The sequence below is a fragment of the Planococcus citri genome, chromosome 3, assembly GCF_950023065.1.
Source record: "Planococcus citri chromosome 3, ihPlaCitr1.1, whole genome shotgun sequence".
Classification (NCBI taxonomy): domain Eukaryota; kingdom Metazoa; phylum Arthropoda; class Insecta; order Hemiptera; family Pseudococcidae; genus Planococcus; species Planococcus citri.
In genome coordinates this window covers 17,845,580-17,860,432 of record NC_088679.1, presented here as the reverse complement: position 1 = coordinate 17,860,432, position 14,853 = coordinate 17,845,580, and the positions used below count along the sequence as shown (strand labels likewise).

The 14,853-nt window shown below is 32.7% G+C and overlaps 1 protein-coding gene across 2 annotated transcripts in view; it reads right to left on the bottom strand.

Annotated features, from left to right (window-relative positions):
- if (inflated) overlaps positions 1-14,515 on the bottom strand; it is a 112,535-nt gene extending 98,020 nt beyond the window's left edge. For both annotated transcript variants that reach the window (XM_065357907.1, XM_065357908.1), the window contains exons 1-2: positions 14,259-14,515; positions 10,314-10,854 (exon numbers count right to left, since the gene is read on the bottom strand). In XM_065357907.1, coding sequence (XP_065213979.1) covers positions 10,314-10,510 — 197 coding nt within the window. In that variant the 5' untranslated portion in view covers positions 10,511-10,854; positions 14,259-14,515. The remainder of the gene's footprint in view (positions 1-10,313; positions 10,855-14,258) is intronic.
- Between the last annotated feature and the right edge of the window lie 338 nt (positions 14,516-14,853).

The window sequence follows — 14,853 nt, the reverse complement described above, 5'->3', positions numbered from 1 at the left end:
TTGGTAAATTGAGGTGTATTGACTTCTGCTGTTTTTTTTTCTGAAAAATTTATTCGAAAAAAGAAATCATCTGTATCTTGTAGTTTCAACGTTTAAAATTTAAAGTGCACTAAAAAAAAATTTTTTGAAATTTTTTTTTTTGGTGGTAACAGGTTGTGTGAATAAGCTGTACCTATCATCATTGATTGTATTATATTCATTTAGAAGTACATATTAAAATTGTTTCTGTTATTTTTTCACTTTTTCGTGGGTGCATCACTTGACAAAAATAATACGATTTTGAACATGTTCATAAGTGTGTCATTTCCATGCTAAATCAGCTGAAATTTGCACGAAGGTTTCCCGTTTTTTTTTTCTTTATTTTGTACATTTGTTGGTAGAGGGCACCAAACGATGACAAATGGCGCAAACCGGCGGTCCCTATGACTTTTTGCGGGCAGGAGGGGCACTTGAAAATTTTCAATGGTTGCCAAATGAGAATTTCAAATGCCTGTTGCTGTGATTCAAATCAACTTTGCGGTTTAAACGTTTGTTTTTTTTTCATTTTGCTCTACATTCCAATGGCTATTTGCTCGTGGTAAGAGCTTCAGCTCATGGTGCTAAAATCAGTGTTGTCAATTTTAATGACGTAAAGCAATAAGTTTAAAAGCTTGTAATTGAAATAAAAGTATGAAGGTAGGTACGAATTGAAAATTCTGAATAAATTCTCCAAAATAGCTTTTTCAATATAAATCAAAAATCTGCGACGATCGATGCCTTTTGATATTTCCGAGAAATTAATTTTCAAAAATAGTTAGTAAATACAAAATCGTTGTAAAAAATTCCAAAAAAATATTTTTCCTGTAATGTTGAAATGATTTACTTATTATTTTCTTGATAGAATAAAACAAATAAAATTTCATTCTTGCCTAAATGGATCACAAATTTACCAACAACAAAAATGCGCTTTTTAGACGTGATTTTGGCATAATCACGCTTGAAAATTTGAAAAAAAATCCAACGCCATATCAATTAAAAATGTTGAAAATATGCAGAAAAATTTTATCTTTGTTTATCTTTTTATGATGGTTATATAAATTACACATCAAGTAGGTCTAGGTATCTATATCTGCATTGTCACTCATATCTCATATTAGAAAAACGTTTGATGAATTTTTGACGAGAGATTATTACTCGGATATTTGATAAAAGGGTAATCAAAGATAAATTTTTTACAATTTTTGAAACATTTTCTGACGATATGACGTTGGAATTTTTTTCAATTTTTTAAGTGTAATAAGTAGGTACTTAATTATGCCAAAATTATGTTCAAGAGACGTATTGGGGGGGGGGGAGACGGATTATCAATGTGTTTTTTGGAAGAAAAAATGAGTACCTACGAACCCCGCATAGGTATGCTTTATCAAGCTCTGACGCCTCCATTGGTGCCCAAAATTTCCTGAAAATTGAATAAATCGTATTCGTAAGACATGAATGATTTATTAAGTTTTAAGGCGCTCTGAATACATAAAAATGAACTTGATTTTTGGATTTGGTACCTGAAACGTCCTCACTGGCTCCCACAGTTTTCTGAGAATTGAATAAATTTAAATTCATGCAGGTTATTAGGATTTTAGCCAAGCAGACGATTATGATTTTAAAAAATGACGATCTTGGAGTTTTGGAAAAAATAATACTTATAATATGAACACTGAACATGAAAATTTATCTATCTATCTAGGTAGGTACATCTACATACATAATACGTACAGGGATTGTACTCGCGGTTTTAGGCGACTAAAAAGTACTTTTTCCAAGTTTTTTCACAAATTTCCTGTTTTTTTTTTCAAAATTTAAATGCAAAGTTTACGTTTTTTTTTCAAATCTTGAATTATTATGCTTGAATGTTTTTTGTTTTTTGTTGATTTATAATAAAATGTGATGTTTTGTATGGATTAACGTACTTTGGTCGGCTCTTTTTTTCATTAAAAATTTTTTTAGTCACTTTTTTGATTACTTTTTGGTTACTTTTCCCAGCTTTTTTGGTACTAAAGTTACTTTATTTGAGAAAACTTTGAGTACAATCCCTGGTTGAATGTACAATATTTTAGCCCTCAGAATATTTGTTAATCTATTTTGTTACACATTATCGATTTAAAAATTTTGTGAACCATTTATTTTTCTTTTAGGCGAAATTTCAGGTATATAAATACTAAATTTGATTTTACGGATGGATCGTACAAAAGATGGGTCAGGGATTCCTAAAACGACGTTACACAATTTTTGTCATTTAAATTACAAAACATGGAAAAAATTGACGAATTTTGTCCAAATTCAGGGCGTTTTCATGATCAATTGCATGCGAGAAAAAAAAATGTCGACCAAAATGGACCATCAAGGCGGGTAAAATTGCTGAGAAATCAGTATTTTGTATTCTTGAAGGGTCTTGTCTCTTGCACCGGTATACAAAATTCTGAAAAAAAATATTTGTTTTGTTGCCACAAACTGGTGGAAGTTACCAAAAAAGTCATTGAAAAACTAGAAATGCGTATCGCACGTTTGATAAAATTTCAAAAAATCTCCACGAATGACCGCCAGAGGTAAAAATTTCCAATACATTGTGTTGTAAGCACTTTCAAATAAATATCTATCCATCTATCTTTTGGAGGATTCAAATATTCTTACCCACCTTGAAATTATGCACTCAATAGATTGAAAATTTTCACGTCTAAAAAAATATAAGCAGTAGAAAATATATTAAAATTTTTTTTTTAATTTTCGTCTTTTTTTCATTCATTTTGAACCTATTCCCAGGGATAAAAAGCTAGCCGAAAGCTAAAAGCTAAAAGTCGATGATTTTTGAAGTTTTTTGAAAGCCAAAAGCTAGCCAAAGCTGTACGATTGAAAAGCTAAAAGCTAGCCAAAAGCTTCATTTTTCAGCTTTTTGCAAATTTATTTGGTTTGGTTTCAGTTTGATTCATTTTTCAATTTTCACTTCATACTTTTCTCCTTTTTTCAGTTTTTTCATTTTTTTTTTCGTTGTGGTAATGAGTTTTCCCCTTCCTCTCATTTCATCTCATTGAAAAAAAATTGGAAAAACTGAAAGCTAAAAGTTTGCTGTTAGAAAACTTTACAAATTTGAAAATCCTAATGCTAAAGCTTTATAAATTTTTTAGAAGATAAAAGCTAAAGCCAAAAGTTTCATCTTCCAGCTTTCCATCACTGCCCCCTCTACTGTGGGTTGAATCTTCAAAAGCGGATTTCAAGGTCGCTGTAGGGTCATTCCACGTCAATTGGACCAAGAAGTGGTAGGTGGGTTCGGCGATTTTTTTGAAATTTTTCCAGTGGAAAGACCTTTTGAAGGGATGACCAATGGCACAAATCGCAGCCCTCTAGCCCATTTTCAACGGCAGCCAGGGGGTGTCAAAGTTTTCAGTGAACCTAAAATATCATCCATTTCAGCAGTGGATTACTCGATAACCGCGATACCTACCAAAATGGAACTTTTCCCCATATTTAGGGGTTTTAAAAGGCTTTTTGGTGATTTTATAAAAATCAGTGTTGCCACTTTTTTTCGTACGAAAAATTAGCTCGAAACGTTTCAAAACGTAGTTTTCATATCGTTCCGACTCTCAAAAATTCTGAAAAAAATATAATTATGCACAACTGCTCATGCTGAACAACATATCAAAAAATTGGAATGGTAACTTGTCGTAAAATCGATTTTAAAAAAATTTAAGTTTGCGAAAAAATGCGATTTTTTGACTTGAGACATGAAAAAAAGTTTTGATTGGTAGAGTTGACCCATTTGACCCATATTTTTACGTATCTGTTGAAAAAGTTGAAACCTTCCTTTCACCTCGATAAAATAAACTCATCACAAAAAAATCAAAATTCGAAAAAATTCAATTTTCAATTTCAAACATCAAAAAAAGTTTAAATTTATTCAGTTGTCTTATTTAGACCTATTTCTGACGTATTTCATGAAAAAGTTGATAAAAATCAGACTCACAGCAAAAAAATAAAAATTTGTTTGTTTTTTGAATTTTTTCGAATTTTGATTTTTTTGTGATGAGTTAATTTCACCGTGTGAAGGGGTTTTCTCAACTTTTTCAACGGATACGTAAAATTAGGGGTCAAATGGGTCAACTTTACCAATCAAAACTTTTTTTCATGTCTCAAGTCGAAAAATCGTATTTTTTCGCAAACTTTGAATTTTTTTAAATTGACTTTGCAACAAGTTACCATCCCAATTTTTCAATATGTTGTTCAGCATGAACAGTTGTCCATAATATATTTTTTTCAGAATTTTTGAGAGTCGGAACGATATGAAAACTACGTTTTGAAACTTTTTGAGCTAATTTTTTGTGCGAAAAAAAGTGGCAATACTGATTTTTATGAAATCACCAAAAAGCCTTTCAAAACCCCTAACTATGGGGAAAAGTTTCATTTTAGTAGGTATCGCGGTTATCGAGTAATCCACTGCTGAAATGGATGATATTTTAGGATCACTGAAAACTTTGACACCCCCTGGCTGCCGTTAAAAATGGGCTAGAGTGCTGCGATTTGCGCCATTGGCCATCCCTTCGGAAGGTCTTTCCACAGGAAAAATTTCAAAAAAATCGCCGAACCCACCTACCACTTCTTGGTCCAATTGACGTGGAATGACCCTGTAGAGGTTGGAAACAATCTGAAAAAATCAGGGTCATTGCCCTCTGGTACTTTCATCTTCGTATCGACATTTTTGGAGGTACCACTCCTTGTGTATGGGGTTATGCAGATGCACTTATAAAATAAAATCAATATTTTGAGCCAAAATGAGCCAAAAGCCAAATCACCCTTCTTATGTACTGTACTACAGCCTTTGAACTTTCAAAAATTCGCAAGTTAATCCATAATTTTTTGAAATGATTTGCACTCAATTTTGAGGCCACAACAGTGCAAAAAAAATTAATCGATCTATTTTATTGAACTGTTGCACGTCTATATAGTGCCAACGTACTTATGTTCTCCGCACCTATCCGGTATCCACCTTCGTAAACTCACATACGTTTAGCTTACTTCATCATCGAAACGAATTTCTAATTGCCATATATTTAAAGCACGACGACGTCCGTCGACCCGCACCTGTCCCCCTTATTGCTCAGATATTACGTCCTCGATGAGTCGATAGAAATGTGCATGAAAAGAGGTGTGCAACCTTGTAAATTGTTTTTATCTTGTACTGCGAATCGTGTCGGAGTCGGAGGTTTGGTACATAACACTATAAATGTAGAAGTGTATCTATACTCGTACTATAAGGCTATGAAAGAGTAGGTAAATTGCACTATGTGTCCTGAGAAGTATCATATACGAGTACAGTTTCGCACCCACCACCGCGAGATGGATAACCGTTTAAATGGTACAGTACACATACGTACGTACATCGTACATACGTTTAACTCACAACAGTCATACGTACTATAGTATATACCACCTTTGAAACGTGATATCGTGTGAGATATTTACTGATAAAGTTGTACTGATATTCCTCAGAGAAAGAACGAGCAATTGAGAGAGAAACATATAGTACTTGTGTACTCGTGCGAACCACTTATAGATCGGTATTAAGTTTAAAACAGGTAAATATAGCAGCGAAATGAGCCTTATACCATAAAATACTGTGTATTATAAACGTACCTATACAGAGAAGCGTTGGCCATTCTTTATAATTGTCACTGGTCTCGATGCGGTACACACAGTATACACAGTGCATTACCGTGTGAGGTGTAATCGAGAGCCTCGAGCGAATTTTCCACAGTTCCTATACCCCGACGATGCTGTGTGTGAAACGTGTACCAAGCGTATTAGATACCTTCCAGAGATCGTGCACAAAGATACGCTGAGGCTGAATTAAAAGAAAGCCACGTGTTTGGATGAATAATTGGCCCACAGGCTTGAGCCGCAGCATCGCAGCGACCATCGGTGTAGAGTAATTATGTCCTATGCGTTGGAAAACAGCTTACGTAAATCTTATCAACTTGCACAGCCTTCAATAGTGTTAGAAAGAGTGAGAGAAAATGGGGTGCTTGATTTTCTTCGATAGAAGTACTAGATTTAAATTAATTACGTACGATGGGAATAAAAAAGGTTTGATGGGGTTTTAAACGAATTTTCTGGAGTGTTAGGAACCTACTTGTTGACGTTCTACAATTTTCAAAAAACATACTTATCCAGAATTTTGATGAAAATTGGTAAAGAAGTTAACTTTGAGTATGAGACTAATCACGAAAATTTTGAGCCACCTAATCATACAGAAAGTGGAGCCATAAAGCTTCATGTGAGGTCGTTTTTGAAAATGTGGTTTTTCAGCATTTTCTGGTATTGCTCACAACTCCAGTCTCGCCCTCTTACCTCGAAAAATATTTGAGTTTCTGATCCTCCTTGACCGGTAGCCTTTGAAAGATATACCACTTCTAGTCCTGTACAAACGACTTGAAAATTGGTGAATTGCAAAATTTTCAAATTCTTATCGACTTTTTGGCATTTTTCAGCCATGAAAATTTTCCTTTGGGAAAAACAATTTTTGGTTTCGTACTCAGGAGGTCGAAATACTTACTCCAATTTTCTCAAATGTAATTTTCAATGGAGAAACAGAGACGTAAAGTTGATGAGAAATCAAAATATTTTTCACCCACCATCTTCATGTCGTTTTTAGAGGACTAAAAGTGATATGGAATTTCGAAGTCAATGGACCAAAGGAGTTCATACAAATTCAAATTACGCTTTCTTCTTTTGGAGAGGGAGGGGACTGAGTTCGGTACATGGTAAAGAATTCAAAGATGGCAACAAAACAGAACACTTTTCTGGGAAATGACTCCACTTTTAGGATCCTTAGCTCATGAGGCTAGGAGAGCTCGAAATTTTTCTATATAGTCTTCTAGTCAAAGAAAAACTTCACCAACCCTTTTTTTAAATCAAAAATTCGCTTTTCCTGCTATAAATTCTCAGATGTGTCAGAAATTTTTCATCTTTTGCCAAAAAAAATTAGGAAACACCTTCCTGTTTTTTCCATAAATTTTGTTTTTCTGCCAAAAGTTATTCGGTTTTGCCAAAAATTGACTTAAAAAATCACATATTTGACCAAAATTTTCATTTTCACGCGCATTGTTGCCAACAATGATTTTTATGCCAAAATCTGCCAAAAATGCGCATTTCCCAAAAAATCGTCGTTTATACGACACATATGCCAAAATACTCGTTTCTGCCAAAAATTGACTTTTTACAAAAAAAATCAAGTATCTAACAAAAATTTTCAACCATAGCATTTTTGCCAACAATTGATTTTATCTGCCAAATTCCGCCAAAAATGAGAATTTTTCCATAAAAATCTATATTTTTCTACCAAAGTGCTCGTTTTTGCCAAAAATAGACTTTTTTAAAGAAAAATCACATATTGACCAAAAAATTTTTATTTTTACGCGCATTTTTGCCAACAATTGATTTTTTCTGCCAAATTCGTTTTTTCTTCCAAAATACAGATTTCTACCAAACATTTCCAATTTTTTTTTTTTTTTTACAAAAAATTTATAATTTGAAATTTTTTGTCACAAAATTTGCCCGATTCTTGCCAATGAAATTCTATATTTTCACAAGAATGCTCATTTTTTTGAGAACTCCATTTTACACCAGAAGTATAAATTTCAAAAAAAAAATATCACCTACTTACTTTTCCAATAATTGTGTTTTCAAAAAACTAAAATAATGTGGGGGGGGGGGTCTCTCTAGCACAGGCGAAAAAAATGAAAGTACGCCAGCCCTGCGTGAAATTAACTTTCCTCATTACTTTTTAAAATTGATTCAGATGAAACTTTTTAATATCTGTGTTTCTATATGTACATCCTGGTTCTAATCCATAATTTTTATATCAGAGGAAGTGAGTAGCTCTACATTATCTTAACTGGCAAAAAAATGTTTGAACTCGTGTTTGGAAAAATCCATCATGTAAAAAGCATTCAAAAATACATCATCATGCTAACTTTCAAAATTTTAAACATTTTTTACGAATTAATTTTTTAAAATTATTTTTCCAAGATAAAAATATAAATTTGGTCAAATCGAAGCAGGTCATGAAAATGACTTGAATGAAATTCAGCACCGATTTTTGTGATTTTTTTCAATACATTTTTGCGTAAATTCTTGAAATAAAGGTCAATTAAATCTTAAGCTGTTGCAAGAAAAATTAATGATTTGCGTTGTCGATTTTTTACCTGTAAAATTAATTGGTGGGTCATTTTGAGCCCTTATTCTGCTGCAGTCTCCTGCAAATTTTTTAATTTTCAAGTTTCAAAAAAAAACAACAATTTAAATGCTAGTGCTCAAGTTTCTTGAACTGCTTGAAACTCTAGAAGTTGAAAATGACCTACGAATCCAGTTTTCTGTCCCCCTTGAATTTTTTTCTGATGGGAAAACGACCATTAAAAAATAGTTCACAGTAAAAAAGAAAGTAATGTGAAATGATCTGCTTTTCATTTTTTTTTGAAAAATATTGACTTGCTGTAACTCCAACTCACATACCCCATAACCTCCATTTTTTCTTGAGAGGGGGAGAGAATCTGAAAATCCGCTGGAGGCTCCAGATTGGTTCGAAACCATCGCCAATCAACTCAGAAGACAGAAAATAAACTACAAACAGAATTTCTGCTCTCTAGGTCAATTTGGTGAATTTTTTTTTTCTATTTCGAGTCAAGTCAAGTTTGAGTTTTCAAAAATTCGTCAACAATCAAAAACTGAATTTCGGCACTTGAAATTTTGGCTGTAGGTGTATTTTGGGGTCCTGTTCGTTCGGGCCTGTTTGCTTTTTTTTCGAAGTTGGAATTTTCAAAAAAAAAAACAACATCAAATTCTAAAATTTTGAAAGCAAAAAAATCAAACTCTTCATATGAAAAAAACATAGATCTTTGATCTACCAAAACACGAATTTCTGAAAGTTTTTTCCTTCAGTTCGTTTGGGTCTATTTTGTTTTTTTTTTCAAGCTCGGAATTTCTAAAAAATCATCATAACCTAACCTAACCTATTTACAAAATAAAAAATTCCATGTTTGATGCTTTTAAAAATTTAACAGGAAAAACGAAAATTTTTTATGAGCCATGGTAGGCTATAAGAAGACCTGCCTGTAAATAATGTCAACTGCAAGAATTGTTTTCTAGTATTTCGTTTTCATGCGGCAAAATCACAATTTTTTCTCATATCAGTCGACAAATTTTCGATTACACACCCTCCCAAACAAACCTTTAGTTTCCTCCTTGGGCTACAATCCCAGATTCATCAAACCTCGATCATTAGAATTATTGATCGACAATCTCTCCACGAGTCCTTTTTCAAATGAATGCATCTTCACTGTCCAGTGCCCAGTGATACTTAAAACTCATATCGTTTCACACAATGTTCGCTTTGATTCTGTTTCTTTGTCGTTTTTTTTCCAATTCCAAAAAACTTCTTCACCATGCCAACATCTCCTTTTGTAGGCATACGTATTCTTAACGGTGATTGAAATTGCGACAAACGTTCGCCATTCTCGTACATCCAAGTACGTGCCATCCGGTGCACCTTCCAGCTTTTCGGACGTGTGTTTGCAATAAAACCCTATCGTAAATTAAACCGCGATCACCACGAAAATAATAAAAAAAAAAACTTCAAAAAATCAACACGTACTTGTAGTATCTCGTGAGGCAAAAAAACATCTGCATGATTCTCTACCTACTAATAAAGTGTATAGGTCCTGTATACGAGATCCCAGCATGAAAACATCATCGATCGCCTTTTTAACGTGATAATGATAATATGATAAACACGTGAACTTTTCCACATAAGATCACATACTCTTTATTCCTATTTCGATAAAGAGCATTTCACCACAAGTACCTATTATTTCAGTACAATCTTATTCTCTCAAGTGTAAATTTAGCTACACGTATTATCTTATCTCTCTCAGTTGAGTTAGGCTAAGAAACCATTTGTTTACATTATTTTTTCAATTCCAATGTGTATCGATTTACAATGGCGCGGTGTATAAGAAGCGAGAGAAAATTTATGTTTATCGAATGATTTACAATGTTTGAAAGTCGATTGAAATAATTCGACACGTACCTCGTACTGAGTCAGCTAGACTCAAAGATGAGAAAGAAACAGTAGCCGACATACGTAAATAGGAAATAAAACACCTATGAAAGGAAACACGTACATGGCCCTTCTTCTTCACCCCCTTGAAACGTGTTCTATAGGCAAAGTAGATACATAGATGTTTGGCCGACACCTCGACGATTAATATTAACAACCATCGAAAATCACTCACCAGCTTCTGCCGTCTTCTTTGTACTCAGCGACGGTGAATCCAAACATCGATTGACTAGTACCATGGTATAAAACAGCACTTGGTAAATCCACATTAAAAGCTTCGATAAAATTAACCACGAAAATAACCAGAATCGAACAAATTACGCGAAACGTTCGCCAACCAAACGCACCATCACTACACGATTTTCTCGACATTATACTCGAAAAATTGAAATCGAACTTGTAAAAAAAACACACAATCGATCCAAGTCGAACTTTTATATTTTTATTCAATCACACATCGCGTAAAACTTTCATCGTTTGAGAGGTGGAAATTCGTGTTGGGGGTTTTTTCCCTCGAAAATATGTCCGCTTTTCAGGTTTTTCGGAAACTGGCCGGCAGTCAAAAAAATCGACTCGACGTACTGACTCAACGATCGTGTCCTATTTTGCCTTCTCGAGATGAACGGAGCCGGCGAAGTACATGCAACTTTAAAAATAGACGCATTCGAGCTTCGGCAGCCAAACACAACCGACACAGCGATAATTTCCAAACAAACCTAAGCATAAAGATTACATCATTAGTTGGCTTTCGAATATTCTTATATATTTGAGAGTATTTAGGTACCTTTAATAATTTCAAGTGCATAGTGAGATTAATATAAGTATTGAGCATTTGAAGGAGTTGATTGGATCAAATTTTGGAGCACTGAGACTGACAATGAGAATGATTCAGTTTGGTAAATGAAGAATTAAATATGATATAATAAATTGGATATTGGAAGCAAATCGTTGATAATTATGGTAATTTATCTTTTACTCGGGTCTTTTTCGAACACATTTGGAGGGAAGAGAGGTGCAGGTGAAATAAATCGAGCCAATTACGTGAACAAAATAACGAACCGAAATGTGAATCGAGACGTATTTTTCATTATGACAATTTGATTCAATGAGACAAAATAACGAAATGATCATTATCAGTTTTTTTTTTTTTTTTGGAGTATTGAAACAAATGTGTTTATTTGAGGTGGAAAGAAAGGTGCAAGGAAACCTTTTGAAATTTGAATTGATTCTTTCCGATTTGAAGTGAACCAAGCCAAATCAATAGAGCATGTTTTGAAACCCCCATCCCCATTGACCATGAATTTCAAATGCTGATTCTTCAAAATGCCCTATTTATGTAATTTTTTTGAATTTTTTGAACGTTCATTTTTTAAATTCGAATTTTAAAAATTTTAGAGTTTGTAATTTGAGTTTAAATAAATTGAAAAGTACATAAATTTTAAAAAATTTCTCAGAAATAACTTTTTCAATTTTTTTTTTGTTTGAAAACGAAATTATCATTTTGAGGGGGGGAGGAGGTGGGTTTTTTTTATCAAGAAAACTTCTGTTTTGTAAAAAACTCATTTTTGACTCTTTTTTTTGAAAAAAGGTACTCTCTTCAGAGGAGGAAGGAGGGGAGGGGGAAAATTTGAACTGATCCCTTCAGATTTGAAGGAAACCAAACCAGATCAATACAGCATGTCTTGAAACCCTCATTGACCAAAATTTCAAATGCTGATTCTTCAAAATGCCCTATTTATGTAATTTTTTCAAAAAATTTTGAACGTTCATTTTTTAAATTCGAATATTAAAAATTTTAGAGTTTGTAATTTGAGTTTAAATAAATTGAAAACTACAAATTTGAAAAAACTTTCTCAGAAATAACTGTTTCAATTTTTTTTTTTTTTTTGAAAACGAAATTATCATTTTGAGGGGGAGGGGAAGTAGGCGGGCTTTTTCATCAAGAAAACTTCTGTTTTGTAAAAAACTCATTTTTGACTTTTTTTTTTGGAAAAAAAAGGTACTCTCTTCATAGGAGGAAGGAGGGGAGGGGAGAAAATTTGAACTGATCCTTTCAGATTTGAAGAAAACAAAGTCAGATCAATTGACCAAAATTTCAAAGGCTGATTCTTCAAAATGTCCTGCTCATGTATTTTTTAAAATTTTTTGAGCGTTCACACTTTTTTCAATTCAAAATCTAGAAAGTTTTAGAAATCGAAATTTGAGTTTAAATAATTTTTTTAATATCTGAAAATTTGCACTGGTCTTCTCAGATTTGAAGCAAACCGAACTAGATAAATTGGACATGTATTGAAACCTCCATGACCAAAATTTCAAATGCTGAGTCTTCAAAATGCTCTGCTCAAGACGTATTTTTTTAAAAATTTTTGAACATTCACTTTTTTTAATTCAAAATTTAGAAAATTCTAGAAATTGAAATTTGAGTTACTAATTTTTTTCAATATCTGGAAATTTGAACTGATCCTCTCAGATTTGAAGAAAACTTAGTCAGATCAATAAGCATGTCTTGAAACCACCATTGACCAAAATTTCAAATTCTGATTCTTCAAAATGCCCTGCTCATGTATTTTTTCAATGAACGTCCATTTTTTTTCATTCAAATTTTTAAAAAAATTAGAAATTGAAGTTTGAGTTTAAATAATTTTTTCCAATGTCTGGGAATTTGAACTGAACCTCTCTGATTTGAAGGAAACAAAGTTAAATCAATAGAGCATGTTGCAACCCCCACCAGACCAAAAATGTCAAATGCTGATTCTTCAAAATGTCCTGCTTGTGCGTTTTTTTTTTCAGACTTTTTGAACGTTCACTTTTTTTACATTCAAAATAATATACAAATTTTTAGAAATTGTAATTTGAGTTTGAATTTTTTTTCATATCTGGAAATATTTTATGTATCTATTTTTCGAGGAAAATTTTTAATTCTATTTCAATTTTTTTCAAAATACTGGATATTTGGTCATCTTGATTCTAAAAATTTACTTATCACAGAATTTTGTTCAAATTTACGAATTTAAATAGATATTTAGTTCCCTGGAACCAACATTACGAATATTTTCTTCAAATATAATCATTTTTTTCACTAGGTAATTGTTCGTGTCAAGGGGGGAGGGGATGGGGGGAGGGGTGAGGGAGGGAGTAAGGAACACGAAATTTCAAATTACATATAAAATGGAAATAATCGAACAAACATTTTATTTGTTTGAGTAAAAAAAATGCTCCAAAATTGAATTCCTGATTTTTAAAGTTTTTTTTTTTGTTTTTTGATTTTATTATTGTGGGTAGATTCAATTTTTTTACCCTCAGTTTTTCGAGGGAGGGAGGAATGAAAATTCTGAAATCTGAACAAAAATTTTATTGTAGCAAATTTTAAAATTACTTTTTTTATGGTGATATTTTTCATTTTATTTATTTTTGGTTTCCAATGTCTGTAACATAATTTTTTTTGTAAAGGTAGATTTTATTTTTTTACTTCAATGTAGAGAGAGGAAGGAGGAGCGAGGAAAAGAAAGTGAGGGGGAGGGAGGAGGAAGAGGAACGAAACTTCTAGCCGAAAATTCAATTCATTTTATGGAAAATGAGAAAAATGACCCCCCTCCCCCCTCAGCAGTATTTTTCCAGAGCTCTGTATCACCACTTTTTGCTCGACTCTGACAACCCCACCGAAATAGAAAAATTTATTACTCTCTTTCTAGTAATTATAAACACCCCCCCTCCCCAAATGAATGATTTTTGCCAAATTATTAATTTTTTTATTTCAATCACTTTTTTTATGATAACAAAAAAAAAAACCTGTCAAATTCAAATTTGAAAATTTACATTGTTGAAAATCAACGGAAAATTCAAATCACTTTTTTTGATGAGAGTGAAATAAAAATGACCAATTAGGTTATTTTTGTTTTAGATAATCGGTGTTTTTTTTGAAAATGTTTTATACCTATTAAAAAAAAATCAGAACACAAAAGCAATAGGTAGGTAGGTATAACTTTTAATTTTCTGTAAAATTGAAAAAAAAAATCACTTTTAAAAAAAACTTTGCACTCGAGCATTTTTCAGACTTTACGTAAATTATGTCAAAATAAAAAATGCTAAAAATAGTGTGAAAAAAAAGGTCTGTACTCACTTCAAATTGTATACGTATTTTCTCAGTGATTCACTTTTGAAAATTTTCCAACACCACTAAACTGACAAGTTAGTTTACTTCACGACACATTAATTAGAACTAGAAAAAAAGAACTAATAAGCCTTTGATAAGAAAAACGATTAAAGAAACCGGTAAATTATCTTCGTATCATTTTCAGTGTAGTACACGCGACACAGCCATTCATTCGCAGCTAAACACGTCTGCGGCGTTGTTAGGCAGTAATAATATGCACGCGAAGAGATAGGATATGATTAGAGAGAGACAATGTCTCTGCAACGTGTGGATACCTGTTACGAAACACAGTGTTGCTTGTAGAGAGAGCGAAAAATGTATATAGCTGCTTCTCGGTAGTTTGTAATTACGTACGATAAGGTAGACGTTTATTTTTTTTGTAGGTAGGATATCGCATGGAAGGTAGGTAGAGGTACTCGTACATACTTGAATAATGAATACTGACTTTAGGAAGTGAATTGAATATGACAGCATTGAGAAGCCTGCTGTTGTTCATTGAACTGGGTTGAATTTTCAATTTTCATCAAAATGTAAACATCTTCATCCTCATCGTTCGTTATAA